This window comes from Platalea leucorodia (genome assembly GCF_965183815.1).
Source record: "Platalea leucorodia genome assembly, chromosome: 7".
Classification (NCBI taxonomy): domain Eukaryota; kingdom Metazoa; phylum Chordata; class Aves; order Pelecaniformes; family Threskiornithidae; genus Platalea; species Platalea leucorodia.
Genome location: NC_138829.1, coordinates 65,225,556 through 65,247,067, shown reverse-complemented (window position 1 = coordinate 65,247,067; position 21,512 = coordinate 65,225,556). Strand labels below are relative to the sequence as shown.

The following is a 21,512-nucleotide window of genomic DNA, read 5'->3' as shown; positions in this document are numbered from 1 at the left end:
CGTTAGGACAAGTACTTTCTAGAAAGAAACCATCATCTTACTCCGCTCACAGGGTCGGAGCGACTTGCAAGGGAGGCGAGAAGGGGCAGGACAGTCACCGCTACGCCCGCGGATTTCTCCCCAGACCCCCGCTGCCCGGAGCGGCTGGGCAGAGAGAACCCGAGGCCGTGTGTCGACCGTAGGCCGAGCCGACCCCCGGGGTGCCGGCCGTTCCCCCGCGTCGCAGCTAAGCTCAGCCTCCGGGGCGGCGCGGGGGGGGGGAGGCCTGCAACGAGGGAAGGCAAAATGGGTCCGGTGCCCCCGCGTCTTCCCGCACCTGGAGACAGAATCCCTGAGGGGAAAGTGGGGGTAAAAAGGTGTTCTTGCCCTCCCCGGGCCGGGAACGAGCGCTGGAGGGCGGCCGGGGCCGGTACTTACGGAGCCCGGCGGCAGCCTCGCAGCTCCGGAGCGCCGCCGGTCGCCATGGAGACGGCGTCGGGTCTTGGCTACGGCTCCGCTTCCTGCTGGTGCCAACGCCACTACTGCCCGGGCGGAAACAGGCAAGGCGGCCCCGTAAGCCACACGCACCTCTGCCTGCCCCCCCCCCCCCCCCCCCCCCGCCGCGCTAAAGGCGCAAAACGCCACGCGGAGGGGCTGTTTCCCGCCGGACGAGTTATCTGGCACACCGGCCGCCTCCATCGACGGGCCGGCGGTGCGGGGCAGGTGGGTGCTAGCTGTCGGCGCCGGGGCTTCTGCTGGAGGGGGGCGGCGGTCGCGCGCCGCCGTCCGTTGGCGGTTAACGGCCGCGGGGGGGTCCTTGCGCCGCAGCCCCGGTGCTGAGGCGGCGGCAGCGGCGGCGGGAAGCCTCCGGCGGCCTCCCTCGCCTCCCTCCGCGGGTCCTGCCGGCCTCCTCCCACTGTCGGGGTCCGTGCGGTGCCGCCTGCCGCCGTGCGGGTCGGCGCGGAGCCGTTGCTGTGGGGCGGGTTCCGCAGTGGCGCAGCGACCGCTGCCTCCTGGGCGGTGGCGGTGGGCTGTGGCGGGGCAGCGTGGCCCCGGGCGGCCCTGGCGTTTTCGTGCGTGCTTAAAAACCCGTGTGGGGGCCCGAGGTAGAAAGGGGCCCTCGTGGAGGAAGGTGTGGAGTGGGAGGGGCGGGCATGCATTCCGCGGGGGAAGAGGGTGGGCTGCCCTCCAGTCATGCGTGCCCTCTCTCTGGTTGTAGCTCTGCGAAGTTTGAAAAGCATGCTTTTCTTCTTCCGTGAAATAAGGATTTCTTCTGAAGTGTGGCAGTAGTCACCAGAAACCAGTTTTAGTGCTGAAATGGAAAAAAAATCCTTTTTCTTTCTTTCGACAGTAAAAAAAAGACTTATGAGACTTGCGAACCTCTTCCCTACTGAGAGACAGTGTAATTTCTTATCAGAAAGTTCGTGATAAATCAATCAGCTACTGCAAGCTTGGGATTTCAGTATACCTAAGAATCTGCTTGAAGCTCAAGCATTACTGTGTTGTTACTGGCATTTAATTCCCCTGTTTCTTTTTTTCATTTTGGGTCATTAGCTTTATGATAGATGGCCAAAAATAAAAAGCACCTAACTGGTTAGTTTTTACTTAGCGACCTGTGCTAACTTCATTTTTGTTTGTTTGTTTTTATATGCTTTTCAAAAATGCTAAGCCTTCTTACTCAGCAGGATGGAAGATGGTCCCTACTGTCAATATCATTGTGTAAAACCTGAGCCATACCTTTCTATCTTCTTGCATGTATCTCATTCCAGAATTGACAAAATGTCACACTTTTATGTACTTCATTTTTCATATATTAAGTACAGTATTGCTTCAAAGTAAAAATGGTGTATTTTAAAAAGCACATGTATAACGTGGGTAGGCTCAAAACTGTTCAGACAGTTAAAACGCAAAATGATTTTAAAGGAGTAAGGACAGCTTCTGAAACGTGATATACTAAGGAACTGGGACAGGAAACACAGCATAACTTAAATCACTTCACGGATGACAGTCTATGGGATGGAATGGCCATGTGAATTAAGCTGGTTTTTTGCAATATAGATTTTATGTAGGGGGGTAGATGTGTTTGAGGTCTGCAGTCTATTTCATGATCCTGTAGTTTGTCACATTTCCTTATTTTTGCTTTTTCTGTTTCAAATTGTAATTCTATTTATTTAATTTTCTCATGCAGTGCTAAAAAAGTAATTTCAAAGTTATTCACCCAATGGCCTTTGAAAGGATACCACAAAAGGACTGGTACAAAATCCTGGGTGCCAAGCCATCAGACAGTCTGGCAGAACTGAAACGGAAGTACCAAACACTTGCTTTGTTAGTAAGTATGTTTTTGTTATTTAAGATGTGCAAAATTCAATTTTATAAACCAATAAGATAATAATTGCAGGTTTTGTTTTTACGTTTTTTTTGTAACTATGATTAATCAGAGCGTATTTCTAATATCAGTTCACTGAAGCTGGTTTAAGTTTGAAATAAACACGTGGAGTTTATGACTTATCATTATATTTTGCAAAGAAGGGTTGTGGTGTTCTGGTTCCAAAACACTGATGTGTCTCCCAGCTTTGCTAAACATTCATGAATTAACTGAGCCAAATACTTGTTCATCGGGTGCTGGATAATCAAGTGCACAAGTCAAAAAAGGTCATTGTTTGTAGCATGTAGTCATGAAATGTGCTAATTGATACTTGTGGTATTTACTATTGTGTGCAGTTACAGTGTACTGAATGCAACCCTTGAATATATAAAGACCAAAAGTTCTTCCTGACAGTCTGCAGTAATGGAATAGAAAAATGTATAGGAGGAAAATATTTTAATATCAATTTTATATGAAAGTTTCTGGTGCATTTTTGTGGAGTCATGTTTTTGGTCATGCATTAAGACTTGATGTTCTGTAAATTCTCTTAATTTTTCCTGTACTCCTGATATATATGTATAAGAATCTCAGAGCTTTACCAGATTACTTTGTGTGATTCTTTGTTCTTCTGTTTCACTCCTTCCGCTGAATTCAGGCTTTTTGCTCAAAAGATGCTTTGGCCTGGCTTTCTGAGGAAAATGGGACGTATTTTTTTGATACTGTTGTCCATTTTCAACCAAATTTGGTAGACAAGTCCCAAGATAAATAAATTCCTAAGTTTCTTGAAAACCAGCAACCTGGTAGAGAAGAAGGAAGAAGGTGAACAGAACTCAGTTTTTATATATTCCTTTAGGTAGCTGCTAGCTAGACTGTCAGTATTGGCAGGGCATTAGAGAGCACATGCGTGGCTGATCTTGCTTGGTTTGAGGTGTCCGAATGAATGTGATAAGAAGATTGGGACTTTTAAGTGAGATAAAGAGAATGCCAGTCAATGGGAGACTGAGTTTTATCGGAGTTGAAATAAATTAATGGGTTGGTTTGGGGTTTTTTTGTTGGTTTGTTTTTTGTTTGTTTGTTTGTTTTAATTTTGTTTCTAGCTCCTGTGAAAACTGTTTTAAAGGGCCTTTCACAAGTATGAAATACGTTTCAAATTTACACATTTTGATACTCGTCAGTTGAATTCACTAAGCAATCCTGCTGTACATCTGCTCCTTCTCAGTGCTTCCTGCTAACTTATTTCTTTGTCTGAAACTGATCTGTGTACTGAAAGTTTTAAGTTTCAACCCTTCACAACATGTTCACTTGCAGATACAGGACATAAATCTTTTGGTCCTCACTATCAAACATTAGAAGAATCAATGTAGGAGAGCACCTTGGAAACCAAGCTTCTTAGTTCCATTCTTAACAGAAACAGTTGTTTTCTTGGACCTCCTAGTGTTTTTTGTTTTAGTGAATTACTAGTAGAATGTGAATAAAATATTAATAATGATCTATGTGTTCTTAATGAAATCAATAGGGGACTGCAGTGTAAAATACCTCTTCTCTTCAGACACGAGGCTAATTTAAACGGAATACTGTAATGGAATTAATGTATTTCTTTCACTATGAATTTATGTATAATAATGGAATTAAAATAATATGTAAAGTATTTTTCAGAGCTGTTTGCAACAGAACTGACACTACGTAGTGCCTTTCCTGTATGAATTTTTTTCTAGATGAAACTGACCCTTTGTGTTATAGCGCTATAGTTTCATGTAATTGTTTTGAAGTGTGTGAAGTGAGAATTGTTGGAGATTATAACTGTCTGTTTATAGCTATAACTGTCTGTAGTTTTAGAAGATCAAAAGATTATTTTGATATACAAGCTTTTCTTTAGAATCTATGTATTTCCAAACTAAATGATTAGTTCTCTTTATTTGAAAAGTCAGTGAGAAATGTTAGAGAAAATAAAGATATTTCTCTCTCTCTCTCTCTCTCTCTTTTTTTTTTTTTTTTTTTCTCCCCTTGAGCTGTTTGGCTCAGAATTCTTTTGTGATCAGTGGTGGATTGCTCTTTCTGACTAAAAAGCCACACTGATGTTGACTTGTACGTGTTTTCTGCAAGGCAGATCTGCTGCTGCTTGTCTGTTGTTGTTACCATATGTCCTGTCTCTACTCATCTTTTTATTTTAGCTGTACTGTTAAAGACTCTACTTGTTTGTCTACTTACTAATAACAGCATCTAGCGCAGTCAGTCTAAAGTCTTTAAAAGCATAGCGGAACAATTATTTTTATGCACCTTAAAACTCAGTGGCTATAGGAGTGACTGGAGGCTATGCTACATACCTTCACTGAAAGGTGTTCATATAGCACATAGTTACATTGTGAAAGTTATTGCCACAGATGTTGTTGAGTCCAAGGGGTTCTGTGGTTGAAAAAGTTGTAAGACTTTCATAAAAGAAAAGTCTGCCATGGCATGTTGACACAAAAAATACTCTTTCTCATTTGGAGATTCATGAGCTGTGGACTTCTGAATATTGGTGGAGTATATAAGGGAGGTGTTGCTGTATGTTTGTCTTATCCTGATGCTATTCCCTAGGCATCCACTGTTCATCCAGTGCTACACTTTTTACTAGCAATGGACTTCTCATCTTACCTGTTGTGTCCTATTCAGATGAAGTGACTCCATTGCTCCCCAAGTAAAGCTTGTACTTGGAGCTCTTGGTAGCTTCGCACCTCTGACAAAGCACTCATTTGGGTTTTCTAAAGCTGTTGTTGGAGATAGTGGTGGTAGAAGTAGCAGTAGTAGTGGTGTGGGCAGAGAACAGGTCTACATGAAGGTGTTTTTATGTACTGTGGTAGTAGACAATTATTGGAGTAACTCCGGTTTAGAAGCTGGAATAGCAGATGAGCACAGCTGTGTATTGTGTATTAAAAGATTTCATGACAAATTATATGGTCAGTACAGAAAGTTTTCTGGCTTATGTGTAGCAGCGGAAGCTAACCTCCTGAAGAATTGTACTATACTAATTACCTTAAAACCCAAAAGTTTATAAAGCAACTTGCATCTTGGATACCAGTTGCAATTAATATGACATTCATTCTGTAATCGTGAATATTCTGATCACAGGTGTTGATTAGCATTGAGCATAATAGATGATGGAATTTATTTTTGAAAATAATTCTGCAGTTAAAATAAAAATGGCAAATGTCTGAGTCCAGGCCTTGTTTGAATGATCCCCAGTGCTTCATGTTGAGCATTTGCTTTTTGCCATCTGCTATTTTCTATTTGTCAACACATGTATGCTTAGCATCTTGAATGAACAGGCAGATGTAAATTTCCAAAGCTAAAGAGAGTTGGAGATCTTGCCATATGTCATCCAAAAGATAACTATATATTTGTAGTTAAATCTCGGGACTGACCTTTAATAATGCAAAGTAGTATGCGATTAAAAATGGTTGACTTGTAGGTTTGCAAGAATGATTTCATAAGGGCAAATTAGCTTAAAATTGATTAATTTTTAAAATATAACTTGTTTTTATCAATTCTAACAAATTGATGATGGAAAACATTAATAGCCCATAACAAATAAAACTGTGCGTATGCACGCTACTAGAGTGACTATATTTACTTACAGTTTTGCCATATTTGGTTTGTTGTACTTACTTTTTTCACTTGGTCAGGTCACAATATACAAGTGACTTATTTTACTACAGATAACGTCAATAAGAATAGTATTAATTTGATACGTAAAATAGCACAAGTTTGGCCTAAAAGTAGTGATTTTTTTTAATCAGTATTTTGTTTTTCTTCTCACCTTCTACGTATTTAAGTAAAAGTTCATATTTATAAAATTTCCTTGTAATGTAATGAAACTTAAATTTATTTCTTTTAAATTCTTGTGTATTTACATGACTCTCATACCTGGATCATCTTGATACTTTATTATTGTAACAATCAATAGCAGCTGAAGATGACAGACTTTTTAGGCACAAACCGTGTGTGACACTGGCAATTTTATAAATTGATTTTTTTTTTTTAAATAAGCTAACTTTTGTGTATGCTGGCTCATACTCCGGTGTCTTCTCTAGCACACGGCTTCAGCCAATAATGCTGAAAGAAAAAAAAAAAATTAGAAATGTGTGTTTTGTAATCAGCATAGCTCAATGCAAAGATTCCTTGATTGGCTGTTGTAAGTTCATGCTAAAGTGCTTTCTGAAACACAGAAGACTTGCAGTTTCCATACTCTGAAAGGAATCGCAACAAACTTTGAGAATTAATATGTTGTCTAAGTAGTAGGAGTTTGGTCTTTAATCTTCTGTCTTTGGAACATGCTGATGGTTTTGAGATATTTGGGATACATACAGCCTTTTTATTCACAGTTACATACACAGTAATTTCAACAAAAAGATTTCTTAAATGGATAAACAGGTTTTACGTTCTATACTTAGTTTTTCAAAGAATCCATACAGCTTTTAGGAAGGACAGTGCTTACGTTCCGTTTCTGAATGTGTAGAAAATTAACAAAGGATGAAATTAGCGTAACAAAAATAAGCTGTTGGGGGGAAAAAATATATACCATCTTATTATTGGCACAATTTTTACATCTCCTTTTGGTCTAGCACTTTGTGGTCAAAGAATGAGTTGCTAGATTGTTTTCAAATTTTCATATAGCTGCTCTGTATCTGAAAACTGCTTTTTACAGGGAATAAAGTCACCAAACGCATAAGCTTTGTCTAGCTGAAAATCAGGTGTCTGTTCCTGTTGATGCTGATGATATTATAGGATACCTTTCAACTGAAAAAAAATTATTGTGCAGGAAAATTATATGCTGCTGTTACAATGTGTGCCCTAATCTTAAAGAAAATCCATGTAATTTGAGCAGGGAGTATGCAGGAAGCTCTTATTTTTAATATGGTAAGGAAATAAAATGTGCCATTTAACACATAGTGTTACAAAGATTATCTCTTTATCAGAAGGGGTGGTGTGTGTATAGAAATACAAAGTGTTAAGGTGATCACTTAATCTGTTTGAAAGAGTAGAAAATTTGAAAACAGAGCATCAGGCATAGGTGAGAATGACTCTCAGCAGCAGTAAAAAAAGACATTAATAGAAATTTAATTTAATGAAGCAAAATAACTTCAAGAAGAGATTGTTCCATTGAGCTTGTGTAGAGGAAAGACATCTGTCTTTCTGGAGAGAAAAAAAATCTGTTGTGTCTTATCAGATTTATGTACACATCTAAATTCTGCAATCACAAGAAATGCAGAGTGTATTTATATAAAGTTAAAGATCTGCTTCTATGATTGTTGTGTTAAAGCTTATTCCAAAATAAATTCAGTGTTATTCCTGAAAGTGCTTGCCTACTGAGGAACTTCTTTTCATGCTGAGTTTAAGTTAAGAATTTGAATTTTTAAAATTAAAACCCTTTGAGCTTTGTATCGGAAGTCTCATAATAATGCTTTTCATAACGAAAATTATGCAGTGTGTGTATTCCTTTTTTTAATAGCTTTTGCAGGTTTTTTTATTATTATTTTGTTGGAATGGCAGCATACCTGTTAGAGATACTTAACAGATCATCGTGGTTAGCTAACTCTAGTTTCAGGTAACTTGTAGAAAATGGATTTTGTAATTTGACAGTATAAACAGAACAAGTTCAGTGCAGCCTGGGTGTAGCTTGACTGAAGTTAATATAATTGCAACAGAGAGAAAGGTAAGCCACTAAGTTTAGTACAAAGGACTATTGTTTTGATACTCTGGATAGTTTTATTTTGAGCTGTTCTTTACATCTGATTTACTACTTATGACCTTAATAAAATACAAGGGAGCATATTTTCAAGTTGGGACTTGAAAAATTGGTTATTAGCTTACGTAGTATATAATGAATCGTAGTGTTACAGAAGTCACTGGTTCAAACAGCTTGATTATCCAGATCATGCTCATGCTGATGTTCCTGCTGCTGTTTAAGCTGTGAAAGCTTTTGTTCAATTCATCTACCTGTTTTTTGTGGTGGTGTTTTTGTTTGGTTTTTTGTTTTGGTTTTGTTTTTTTTTTTTTCTTACACCAGAAGAAGTTGTGATGATACTCAGTAGTAATTCTGAAGAACAGGTATTTACCCTGGCAATGATAATGTTGCAGTAATGGGAACTTTTACCAGTCTGACTGGTATCACAAATTTGTTGCATGTGTCAAGATGGTACTTAAAAGCCAAACGTTCTGGAGATGCCTGGTGCTGCCACATAGAGCGATACAGACTGCCACATCTGAGACGAAGCTCCTGCTCGCTCAGTCGGAATTGTGTGAAGATGTAATGCTGGTGGCAGTTGGTCCTTGGGCCTTACATGCTCTCGTTAGGGTAACTGGCCAATGGGAGCGTGTGTTCTACATAATTAGGCAGTTGGCTAATCAAATGAAATGCAGTGATTACCCAATTAGTGCTCTGATTGGTCAGCAACCAGCTAGAAGGCGTACTCCAGACACATCCTGTACAAGAACAGGCTGAGAAAGTTACCCTGACTTGCAGAAGGGATGGGGGAAGAGAGGTCATGGATGTAGGTGAAGAGAAAAAGGATGTAGTAAGGTATCGTAGTAGGAAAAGGGGTATATGACGATATCGGTATGTAGTCTGCAGTACTCTTTTATTAGAGGTGGCTCTCCACCATATCTCAGTTTATAAGGAGTGATGCCTCACTTTTTATTACTTTGTAATGTGTAATTTTGTTATATTGATTTTGAAAAATGTAGATGAATTTTAACAAGTGGACAGTGTGAACATCCCTATAGCAGAAAGTTATTTTTAGCTCTTATATAGAATATGAGAAAACCCATAGCATCACAAAATAAGCCAGCAAGTAAGTAATATATTGCTTATCCAGGTGGTTCAGCCAGTTGTGAAAAGTAATGTTAGTTTGGAAAATTACTTCTAAATTTAATCTGTTTGCGTACTGGGTTATTGTCTGTAGTTTGTTATGATGAGCAGCTTCTGATGCTTCATCTTCTGTAGTTTTACGGTACATACATAAAACCAGAATGGGCATCAGGCAATTTAAATGTGAGATTCAGCTAATGTGTGCTTGGCATTTAATGTCATTTATGCTCTGCAAAGGAATCTGATGCCCCTCTTGAACATTTTGTGCACTGGTTATGTAAGTTATTGATCGTAACAATATATTAAAAATAGAATCTACACTATCTTTGGTAGACTTCTTGTGAAAGGTGTTCCATACTTATAAATATACACTGTGTCCTGAGGTAGTATATACAGTTCTCCTAGGTGATGACTTTACCTTCTCGTCTACATGTCTTGACTACTCCTTCCTAAAATGGGGAAGTTGTAAAGTCTTAAGACCATCTATATAGAGTGCTTATTAAATATCAATAACAAAAAGATCAATAATAAATTCTGTTAAGTGAGCAGAGTACACTGTTGTTGCATGATTTCCTTGAGCCATCTGGAAAGTACGTCCTTTTAGTAGTTAGGAGGACACACTGTCAAAGTTGTTTCTTTCCTGCAAATGGAGAAATTTGCCAACCGTGACTAACCTCAAATCAGAAGTTAAATTAACACCAAACTAGTGATCAATCCAGATGTGAATGCATCCTTTAAGCCATTAGTGTGAGTAAATCCAGTCCAAACTAGACGCAAAGTTTATGTGGTTCTATGGATTATGTTTGGAATGGTTTTGTCACTATGGCTATAAAATTTTGAAATAACTGAATGCTGATGTGTTTTTTTTGGGTGGGTTGGTTGGTTGGTTTTAAATACTGGTGTGATATCCATGAAATGGAGTGTTTGTGTAGTAGTCATAGCATACTTCAGGGCCTCTGATTTTAAGGATTGAAACTTCTCAAGATGCTTTAGACTTACTTGGCATTGCCTAAGATACGAAAGTATGGTCTGTACAATAGGCTGTGGTGCTTGCAGGGTTTTTTTTGGATACAGTGTAACATATTTACTAATGTATCTCTCAAGCTGCCTTATAAAAGGTAGATGGTTTCTTCATGGTTTTTGCACCCAAATATTTTCCAAACTGAGTGCTAAATTCTGTTAATATTTAACTTTTCATGTCCATTTAAAAAGTTATAATTCGACTGGGGCCTAACCTGTTGTTTTGAGATCGTGAATGGCTTCAAATACTGTAGAGTTTCTGTATATATTGCTACTAGAGTTAGGGAAAGCTGAAAGAAATTTTTTAAAGAAAACAAAACAAAAAAAACCACCTGCATCTTGTGAAGTGGTATGCAAGTGTTACAGTTATGGTTGCTAATAAATAATTTTTTTTAAAAGAAGTCCTCTGTTCTTCAAGGCCTGCTTTCCACAGTGACTTCTGCAGCTGAAATGCCTTTGGGACTTTGATTATTTTGCATTATGCTCAAACCTGACCGCTTAAAGGTGTCTGTCTGTTTTTAGGTATTCCAAATGAATTTGAGAATGAATGGTATACTTTGGTTTGGAATACTGTTCTAGTGACAGGCATCTGGGGGTGGGAGGAACAAGACAAAAAACTGTGCTTTGTGCTCAGCAGTCCTTAGGAAGTTGTGGGGTATCAAAGTTGCTGACTTTCTTAGACTGCAGAAAGGTATTCATCTTGCAAGTCACGGTGCCAGCTGAAGACTCTGCCCCGAACTGCCTGTCCCTGCCCTTCTGCCAGATGTTACTCAGCCAGGAAATAGCATCCTGTGGGTTTTCCTTCATCCACTACTGTACATGTCAGCTGGAAAAGTTCATGCCCATTTTTTTCAGTAGTTAAGGCAACCTTGGTTGTTTTTATAATACAATACAGGATTCTGGGTTTTGCTTTCACATGAAAGTAGCATTTGCCTAAACTAGTTTCCTAGCCATTCGTGTAACTGGCATTATTGTATGACTAGGGCCACATTATTTTTGCCTAAACAACGGAACATCATTTAATGTGGCATTTAAAAGTGTAAATTGTGAGCCCAGGGGCCAGAAATTTAAAAGGAGCCTTTAAAATTCCCTTTATATTTTTATTTTTACCTTTATACTCTTGTGAGTTTTAAAATGTTTAATTTCTTTCCTTCTTTCCTTTGCTAGTTTTTGGCGGGTTTTTATTGCTTTATCTTCTCCTGCTGTATAGCATAGTTTCCAAAAGCCTTTTTTAAGTAGTTTTTGAGGCTCTTGGGTGGCTCTTCATAGGGGAATAAGGAGCCATGGAAGCAGAAGAAAACGAAAGAGAAGCTGTTTCTAAAGATGTACTTTCTGGTAACCATAGGTTCTGTTTTCTCTCCTCATTTTCATACCTTCATTAGCCAAATTAATCTCTGCTTGTGATTATACAACAACAGTTTTTCTTTTTTATCGTTAGAAACTGAAACTTTTACATTTCATTTCAGCATTAAGTTCGTTCAAGAGCTGAAAGGATGAGAAGTGTAAACATTTACTATGAAAGTTATGTGAGGTAATTACTTGCTGTTTTGTTGGACTCTCCTCAGCCTAACGGGGTTAGATCTTTCCAGAGACTGGGGAATAAGGGGGGGGAATGGATGAAGCATTCTTTACTTAGGTTTCTATAAGAGGGACGAGTTATTGCTGCTGCAGAAATGCAGTCCGCTGCCCTTGCCAATGCAATAGGCTATCTTTCTCATCTTGAGAAAGTTTTCAAACGAGAATCTGCCATGACTTGTTTTTGTAGCAGGAGCTGGAGTGCTTTAAACTGGCAGATTCATGGAGTGTTACCTTGAGCAAAGTGGAGAACCGCTGTCGGTAGTTAAGACCAATAAGACAGTGTAAGGTCAAAATAGTAGTGTCATGATACTACAGTACCATGATACAAGCAATTGCATTAGAAAAGGATTCCGGTCATACTTGATGTAATCTTTAGACTGTAATAGTTTACTGCAGAGAATAAAGTATTTTTCATTAGAAATTACTTCTTAGTGTAAGACCAGCTCTGCAGTCACAGGACTTACACAAATAGCATCAAATGGGAAGTGACTATTTCCACGGCAGTCGAAATTTACTTCTATAAAAGTATAGTCAGAATTACAGTGGCAATCCTGCTGCTATTGCAGTTAAATATATAAAACAAGTACACTAAAGATGGGGATTTTGGCAGCAGATACTAAGCATAGAGGAGGAAAAGCGGATCTCTTTTCAAATTTTTCAGATGTCTCTCAGCTCAGATTCATGCTCAACATGACAAAAGATTAAGATTTTCCAGTGAATAATAGAACCATTCAAAACTCTGGTCAGAAATTAAGGTTATCAACCTGTGTGATTTAAATGTGAAAGAAGATGTTGTGGTGAAATTCTTGGCTTCATCAGAGAGAAGGCTGAGGAAGTTTAAAGTCTGTTTAAGCAAGATAACTTAAAAAAAAATCCAAGATAAAGTTAAGTTTATCACAGTGTAATTTATTCTATGGGTTTTTTTAATTCCACTTTAGAGGACTCCAGTAATTTTCAGGAATTTGCAGCATCGAATTGATAGTATCATCCTCTGTGTTTTTACTGTGCAGCTGTTAGTGAATGCCAGTTATGTGGTCTGCATAACTGTTGCATATTGCTGTGTACATTTAATCCTAACATTTTTATTCTGGCTGTGTTTAAATAGCAAGTTGGGTTGTCTGTGGGTGTCGTCTTTAAAAATTATTCATTGGGTGATGAATAACTAAAATGTTAAGGAAAAATTCCTTTTTCCTCCTATGTGCTGTCTTGATGACGCTTTGCTGCAAATACCCTGAATCACAACAAATATTTCCTTATAGCAACAGTTATAGCAGCAATAATATTCTCTGAAATGTTTCTATTCTGATGGTTCTTATTTGTCTCAAGTTGGAGGTCTGCTGTGCTGGATGTTGTGTACAGCAGTGGTTATCTCTGGCCTGAAGGTATGGAAAAGATTAATAGTGTGTGTAAAACATGCAAGCAGTTGAATATTGTGCAGGAAGCTCAGACTGATACTTGCGTAACAATTTCTGATGATGGCAGACTGTAAGGAGGAAAAAGGGAGAAGAATGGACACAGTTTTCACCAGCTAGTTGATCACTGAGCAATGTTAGAAAAACATAATAGAGTGTATAAGGTGTAAGTGATTAGAAGGAAGATGAAACTGTCTTTGTTTTATTTTTCCTCAATTGAGGAACATTTCCTATGAATAACAATCATCTTGGAGATGGACAGTGGAGGCTGGAATCAGTGTCAAAGCAGATAACAAGATCAGGTAGGTGAAGGCTAAAGTTGTTAAAAAGCTTAAAGATTGTTTGTGTTTGGGGAAAAAAGGAAGACGAGATGGATTGAAGTAATGAATCAAGAAGATAAATTCCTTGCTCTTTTGTCCAGCTGTCTTTGGATAGACATCCTTTGGGGAAGTTTAAATCTCTATATGAAAAGATTGAATGTCACAAGGAACTCTTCACTTTCTGTTTCTCCTCTTTGCAAGTAGAAAAAGCAGGCTACTTCCATGTTCCCTGCTAACTTCTGCCAATTGAGTGAACATGTTGAAAAGATTGATTGTGGGCTAGGAAGGCAAGTTTAAGACCTGGAATCATTCTTTTCAAGGAAGTGAACAAGTTTCACGTTTCAGAGAGAGTGCTTTGTTGCAAAATCACTGAAATAAGAAAAGCACCTTCAAAGTAATTTTGTTTTGTGCTGTTTTAACATCAGACCACACCTCTTTTTTTTCTTTTTTTTTTTTTTTCCCCCTTTCTAAATACTTGTCATGTGATGCTTTTCAATACTGAATTGTGCTAGTTACCTAACAGGGGATAGCTTACAAAAATGTAAACAACTGTGAAACCTGATCTAGTGAATGTACTTATTTCTTTATGTGAGTAGCCTAATGAAGTGGATGTATTTCATCTGCAAAAATATCAGGAATGTAATACGAGTCCCCTATTTAGCCCACTGAACATACATCTTGCCTGTTACAGTCTTTGTGTGCAGGAAAGGATGTGATGACATCAGTTCAATTTAGAAAGCCTGTAGGGGAGGAAATGTGAAGCAGATATTTAAAGCCAGTAATAAACTTTTTTATTTGCTTCGGTCTCCATTTTTCATCATGCTAGTGTAGTGCAGAGAAACAATGAAATGTTTTTGATGTAACCTTCTAGTAAGCATTAGGTGGCAGTAGCGTGTTGTATTTGGCAGCTGCTTTGTCGTTTGTTTTTTATCTTCTGCACTCTTTAGTGCAGTGTAATAAATGGAGAAAATGTATTTTATTTCTATATAGTTTTTATAAAATGCTGATTTATGGTTGTTCTGACTGTATGTTACTGTAAGGGCAGCCATTGTTTGGACTCTTGTATACATGGGTGGGATTAGCATACTGTAGTTCCTGCACAATATTCATTACTTATTTTCTGAAACACAGTGTCTAAGAGTGATTATATTAACTGCAAATATTCTGATGAGAAATATGCTGTTAATGCCTGAGTTTAGTTTTGCAGCCTTTGCTTTTTCATAAGCTGTTATAATTTCTAAATTTAATATAGTCTGTTAGATGAAATATGGTTTTATGGTTGTGTTTACTCTTTTTTTTCTTAGATAAAAAACAAACTTTAGGCTCAAGAGAATGTTGGTAGGAACATAATTAACTTTTCAGCATAGTGGTGTTATTGTCACTCCAGATCTTAGACAAGTGCAGTTACCTTGTGACCCTTTTGGAGGTTTTTTTTCCCTTCATCCTTGTTTTTCACAGGTAAAGGATCTCAAGGAGTTTGGAACTGGTGTTTCATTGTATTAATTGGGCAGGATGATCAATTAATAGAAGAGCAAGAAAGTGTTGACAGAACATGCTATCTAATTAGTACCTGATGAACCATGTAGGCCACAGAGCCCGGAGTGTAATTTTGCTTCAGGGTAGCTCCTATACAAGACCTTTCTATGCAAAATAAGCTTGTAGAAAAGCTAAAAAAGAATACTTCAGCATAGTTCTAGTGAAGGAAATCTTCATTGCTGAAAAACTTCACTTTCCACTGTTAACTTGGGGAAAACTGGGAATACTTAATTCATAGGAGCATGTATCAAAGTATCAAGCTTGTATTTTGTACAAGTCTTGCTCTTAAAAATAATGTAGCCTTTTGTTTGTTTAAGTCTTCTTTTATGTAAGACATAATCTACAAATTATGGAAATAGATTAAATAGTTTTTTTAAAATAAAACTATGTGGTTTTTCTTCCTGCTTTTTGGAGTAGTAAGAAAAAAATACTAGGGCAGTAAGATTTCCTGATGGCTCATGTGATAAAATGGCAAGCAAAATCATTCTAAGTTAAGAGCAGGTAGCACCACAATGCTTTGAGGTTCCAGCCTAACTGGTTTTCTATTACATATTAGTTTGTAATAGTTTTTCAGTTGGAAAATTAAGTGATTTTGAATTGAAAAGCACTTTGAGTCTAGCAAGGTAGTACTGCCAGAATTATGTGGTTACTGATAATTAGTGTGTTTTCCATTCATTTGTATAAATATATCGGTAATTCATATTTTTCATTCAGAAATTCTCCCTCCTCTCATCATAGGAGAAAAGTTTAATGTTTTCATGTTTAAAACAAACATTTTTTCAAAATGAATTAATTTCTTCCTGCAGTTTAAGCTTCTTTGTTTTACTGAAATAAGCCGCTTCCTGTTTTAGAATACTTTTATTGAATAAATCACTTAAATTTTTGTAAAATACCTCAGTGTTTTTTTTTTTCATCCTGCCCTAATTTAATGAGTTCAGCTGGTGAAGTTGGAAAATGGCTTCTTTCTGTGACCTTTCAGTGAGTGCCACAGGGTGGGGGCCAAGTGCATGTTTGTCACCTTTTTTTCTTGACCAGCACAGGTGGCTAAAACATGTACTTTTCTTAAATTTAGTTATTCAAAAATGCAAATTCCAGTTTAATAAACGATTTTTATAATTCAATCTGTGTTTGGATTTAAATCCATCATGGAGTGGATTCTGCAAGAAAGAGTTCAGCCCTAAAGCATAACACCTAGGCTACATAGATTCTAATCTGTATATCACGCTGCCCATAACCGAGTAAATGATCATTTGGAGTCGGTGTGCTTGATTGCTCAAATATAGCCGTGATATATACGGTGTAAGTAATACCAAATATGTGTGTTAATTCTATTACATGCTGATAGGGATTTGTGGCTTAAAGTATTCAGTGTGACAATGTATGTAAAATTAGCAAAAGTGTTAACTTTAAGTGTAATTTATGTAGCTCCTGGAGTGTTGCAATTGCATTATATGGTTCCTTTTTTGTGCTGTGTCCAGCAGGGAGACTGTTCAGCTTTATATTTTGCTGTTCTGTCAGCTGATCTGGAACTTCCAATGCATGCTGCATAATTTGATTAAAAATACTGCTCCAAGCCTTATAATAACATAGTATAGAACTGGAAATGTGCAGTTGTGCCGGGGTGTGGGGTGGTGAGGGGAACCCATTCTCCTATTCTGTGTTAAGCTTAGCTATAGTATTTCAGATACACAAGTTTAATAACTTGGGTAGTTCTAAACATAAATTTATTGAGCCCTGAGACCAACAGAAGCAGAATGCCTAGTTTTGTGATGATGATCATGAGGTCTGGGGCCTTGACCAGCCACACTTTAAATGGCCTGAGGACAGAGATTTCAGGAAGGGTACCCTTCGTCAAAAACCTAAAGTCAGTATGAACTTTGCAATGGAGGCCAAGTTTTCCACTAGCTATCACACTAGTCTCTCATGTTCACAGTCTGCAGTAAGAGAGTTTCAGACAAGCGCTTCTGGATCAATGCAACAAAACTCTTCTATTTCCAAATGTAACTTTAGGAAGAGGAGGGATGCTGCACTAAGCTTAATCATCCAAACTTGATTCCAAAGCTATGGGAATATGAAGACTGAACACTGGCTTTTTGTGGAGAGAGAGAGAAAAAATTTGAGTACAAATACAGAGAATGTCAGCCTACCATATTATTTTGATTCTTGAAATTATTCAGAAGAGTTGTTGATTTCTTAGATATTTATAGATATGGCTTAAACATTGTGGTGATGTGGTCAGATTGAGGAATCTTGTTTTAATAACTGTAATTTCTTTTTAATAAAAATGTGTTCACGAGGTCTGTAGATAATTGCATCCATTTCTCTAGTTATATGACCCAATCCAGCCCTTCTTTAGCAGTTAATTTCTGCAGATTTCTGTGAGCATTTGGTCAGATCTACACAGATTTGGTTGTTGGTTTAAATCTAGCCAAGGCTGGTGGTGTCTTAATTGCTACCACAGAGCAACCATTTGGCCTGTGCGAGATGAATGTTGTCAAGGTACCTTCTGCAAGGCGGACATTCATCCACTGGGAATGTATCAAGAAAGTTTTCATTAATTGGTCCCTTTGTTGGCATTTGTGGCAGAGCGGCCAAAAACTGAGTATGAACAGACACTCTGTGTCAGAGGGTGAGATTTATTGGCAAGTCCCAGTAAAAACTGGTATTTACTACATATATTGTAAGCAGGGGCAAAGGACTTTCCTCCTACGAACAGCCTGGCATTAAATTTACTCAGATTTCTTTTTTTTTAAAGGCAGGGAAATGTAACAAGAATTCATACTACAGTCTGAAATTAAATAGGAAATAGCTGGTTAGTATTTTTCATCTTAATGTTGACCATCTTGCAGCTTCCTTTTAATATGATGTGAAGTGTTATGATGAGCTCTGTAGTCTACAGACAAATTTGCATGGACCTATGAACACTTCTATCAGATGAGAACACTTGACAGTTTTTGTCCTGACCTCATTAACTTAACCTGTAGATAATAACAATTACAGTGGATAACGTATAAAAGTTGCATAAAGCATGAGACGTTTTTAAACGTAGTTTCAAATTTGGATATTTTTATGTTCATGTTAATGCCTGCATTTTGTTCTTTTTGTTAAAAGGATGCACTTCCTTATATTGCAAGGGACATACTGGTAATGATTGGTGCATTTTGTCTTAGTGCAACACCTACGTTCGTTACTAAACTCTGTATAGGCCAAAACTGTGTCAGGCTTTCTGTTCTGCTCGCTTATGCCCATTTTGTCTTTAAAACCATTTAAATTATATTATAATGTGGAATAAATAAAAAAATAGTTTAGACTTCTTAACGAAATAAACTGTCATGTATTGACTCTGAGAGAGAATTCTGATTCTGAAATTTGAATATATTGCCTCTTCAATATTGAGCTTTTGATACAAGAATAAGTAGATTGAACCCCCCAAATACTGATAATGTGATGATTTTTTTTTTTTTTAAAGTGCTTGGTATTAATCTGTGCAATTCCAGTAAGGAGTCAAAGTCTTAGTCTGTTGGACTCCCAGCCACGAGTCTGGCAATGTTATTTCAAAATAACGGCTTGGGCTTCTCTCTTCATCCAGCTGCTTCCAATGTTGCCCCCCTCTCATTCTTTTTCTCTTCTGAACAGCATAGTGTCCAACTCTTGTGTCCACTTGCTGTCATTCATCAAACTCTCCCGTCAGCAGAAACGGATGTCACTGATGTGTACTGCTGTTATCGCATACTATCCGATGCTTATCCATGGTGACTTTCACTTTTGCAGTGTTAATTCAACCGACCCTTTGCATACCAGTTTTGTGACTTTTACCTCTTCTGTTCGTGATTTTAATTCAATTCTGTCATTCATCAAAAATGGTAGCTTCACCAGGTATGGAGCGCTGCTCTATTTGTGAAGTTTGGGTTGAACTTCTCTTCCCTGACCATTAGCGAGTGCCTTTCACCACTGCTTATTTTTGAATATAAATACAGATCTCTTTACAAATTCCAGGAGGTATTGTAGTTGTACTGCAGGTCATGAACACTGTGGCTTCCTGTTTCTTTTACCATGACAAAAAAAAAAAAAAAAAAATCATACTTGGCTGGAAATCTTATCATAGCTACTACTATATGCTGAACATGGAGAAAGGGAGAAGGATGCTAAGAGATACTAAGTTTATTTTATATGTTAATATTCTATAATTGACTTTTATTTACAGCTTAGATTTAGTCATTAGATGTAGTTCCTACAAAGGTATGAGTACTTGAATGCATGCAAGTAATCCCCTGTTAAAATCTTACTACTTGATTTACTCAGAAACTTAGGGCACATCTCTAGCTTTAAATATATCCCTTATTCAAATATAGGTGCACATCCCCTATTGAATAAAGCAGGAATTCAAGACTTGTGTAAACATGTCAATTTAATTTAGCAAGGTGATTCCATGAGAGCGTAGATAATTTCAGAGTTAAAAATCTTTAATAAATCTGATAGCTTAGAAATTTACGATGCTGTAACTGTTGGTAGTACTGACTGCTTGGTGGTTACTTTATGACTCACGATAGTAAGTCCAGAATAGTCTAACTTTTTAATTTTTCAGCTCTAATAGTTTCGTCATTGTTCTATGTCTGTCTTTACTTTTGAATTTTAGAACCTTAATAATGGTTTCCCTTACCAAAAAAAAAAAAAAAAAAAAAAATCTAAAAGGTGAATAATAAAAATGTAAAAATCTGAAAATATTTCTGTGAAATTATTGTCTTGGGGGAGAAGGTCATGATTTAATGCAGCCACATCTGGTTCATCTTTTTTTATATTACTTTTTATTTGCTGCTGAAGATTTCTCCAAATGTTTGACAGCTTTGCATGAAATTTTGGAAAGCAGGAAAGACTAAGCCATAGAAAGTGGAGAGTACTCCCTATTTCAACCCTGGAAAAAAATTAGAGCTGATCGACTTCTTTTTCCTCAATCAGAAAAAGTAGAAATTTTACATTTTAAACAGGCTTACTTAAAAGCTGTGTAATTTTAGGGGAGAGAAGTTGTTTACAGTTATCTGTGAAATACATAGTAGTAAATGAAAGCACTTTTTCATAACTTAAATAAAAATCTGGAAGAAGTAGTAGTTTTCATAGAAAATAAAGCCTCCTGTTTTGATGTATGGAATTGGGGATGTGGTGCATCTTTGTTTTTTGAAGTAGGTACCCCTTATACACAAGGCAAAATAACCATGGTTATGTATTAAGTAATAAATGAGAAGGAATAGTACTTTTTAACCTTTTCTAAATAATCAGCCTTTTCAATTTGTCATGTGGAAAAGTAGTTATGAGTAAAAGTTTGACTATATTAAGCAGGTTAGTTATCATGTATTCCACAGTTTAGCAAGAGATTACACATTTAGTGTATAACCTATGCCTGTATGCTTCACCCCTCCCCTCCCAATAAGTCGTATTAAGTTGATTCTCACTGGGTGCTGTAAATGTCTTTTGAAAAATAAATTCATGAGCACCAATAAGAAATGTACATTAAATTGATTTAACTAGAGGTTTTCTGCTTGCTAATTTGAATTTGATTAAAATCAATCAACCCTATTACACTTACTGCATAAAGTTAAGCAACTCGTACAAGTGTTAGGAGAATAGGGACCTTAGCGTGTCATCTCTGTGTTGCTTGATTTGCTCAACCAGCTATCGTAGTTTCTCATCTTGTGCTATGAGAGTTCTTAAAGTCTGTTGGTATGGTTATGGAGGTGTAATACCATTACAGTTATTGACCAAATGGTCTTTATTAACTTCCAGGGATTGAAGTCCAGGGATTAACTTTGCAATTCTTAAGGTGCAGAAGGGGCCAAACTTCATGGAGTATAAAGTAGGCAGAAACAGAGTGTAGCAGTTGAAGGTGCTGTAGTGTGTTCCAAATTCTTATACAAACCCTGTGAGTGAAAACCACATGTGGTACACTGTATAAATAAAATATATGATGGAACCCACATAATTTTTGGAGTCTACACTTTTAATTATTTGGTGAACGCAACAACATTAACACCTTTTTTCTGAGACAGAAAAAGTTTGCTCACTTGCTTGTTCTTTATTCTGTAGTAGGTATCAAAGGCAATAGATTAGCATAATGAAACACAATTAATTTACCTGAACTAAGATGTTCCATGAAAAATTTTTGGATACTTCTATAGCTATGAACTGAATATGTATCTGTGTGTCAGAGTATGTTTGCCAGGTGATATGCTATTCCCCACTGTACCCAAACCACTGAAAAGTACCATCTGATGTATATTAAAAATAAGACAATTCAATACAGTTGTTTTGGAAAGATATAATAGTGATACTGTAATTGAAAAGGGCATGAGGTTAAGTTTGTATTAGCCTGCTTTTCTGTTTCCCTGCAGCACTAGAATTTCACTAAGTCTCCAACAGATAATGTTTAAAGTGTGGTTTTCACTTGAGCTTTGGACTTCAAG

General features: G+C 37.4%; 1 protein-coding gene across 1 annotated transcript in view; it reads left to right on the top strand.

The window, feature by feature from the left end:
* The first annotated feature begins 648 nt into the window (after nucleotides 1–648).
* The window catches only part of DNAJC24 (DnaJ heat shock protein family (Hsp40) member C24), a 36,945-nt gene continuing 16,081 nt past the window's right edge, over nucleotides 649–21,512 (top strand). The window contains exons 1-2 of the mRNA XM_082317615.1: nucleotides 649–702; nucleotides 2,168–2,308. Of these exons, the coding sequence (XP_082173741.1) occupies nucleotides 2,201–2,308 (108 nt within the window). The 5' untranslated portion in view covers nucleotides 649–702; nucleotides 2,168–2,200. The remainder of the gene's footprint in view (nucleotides 703–2,167; nucleotides 2,309–21,512) is intronic.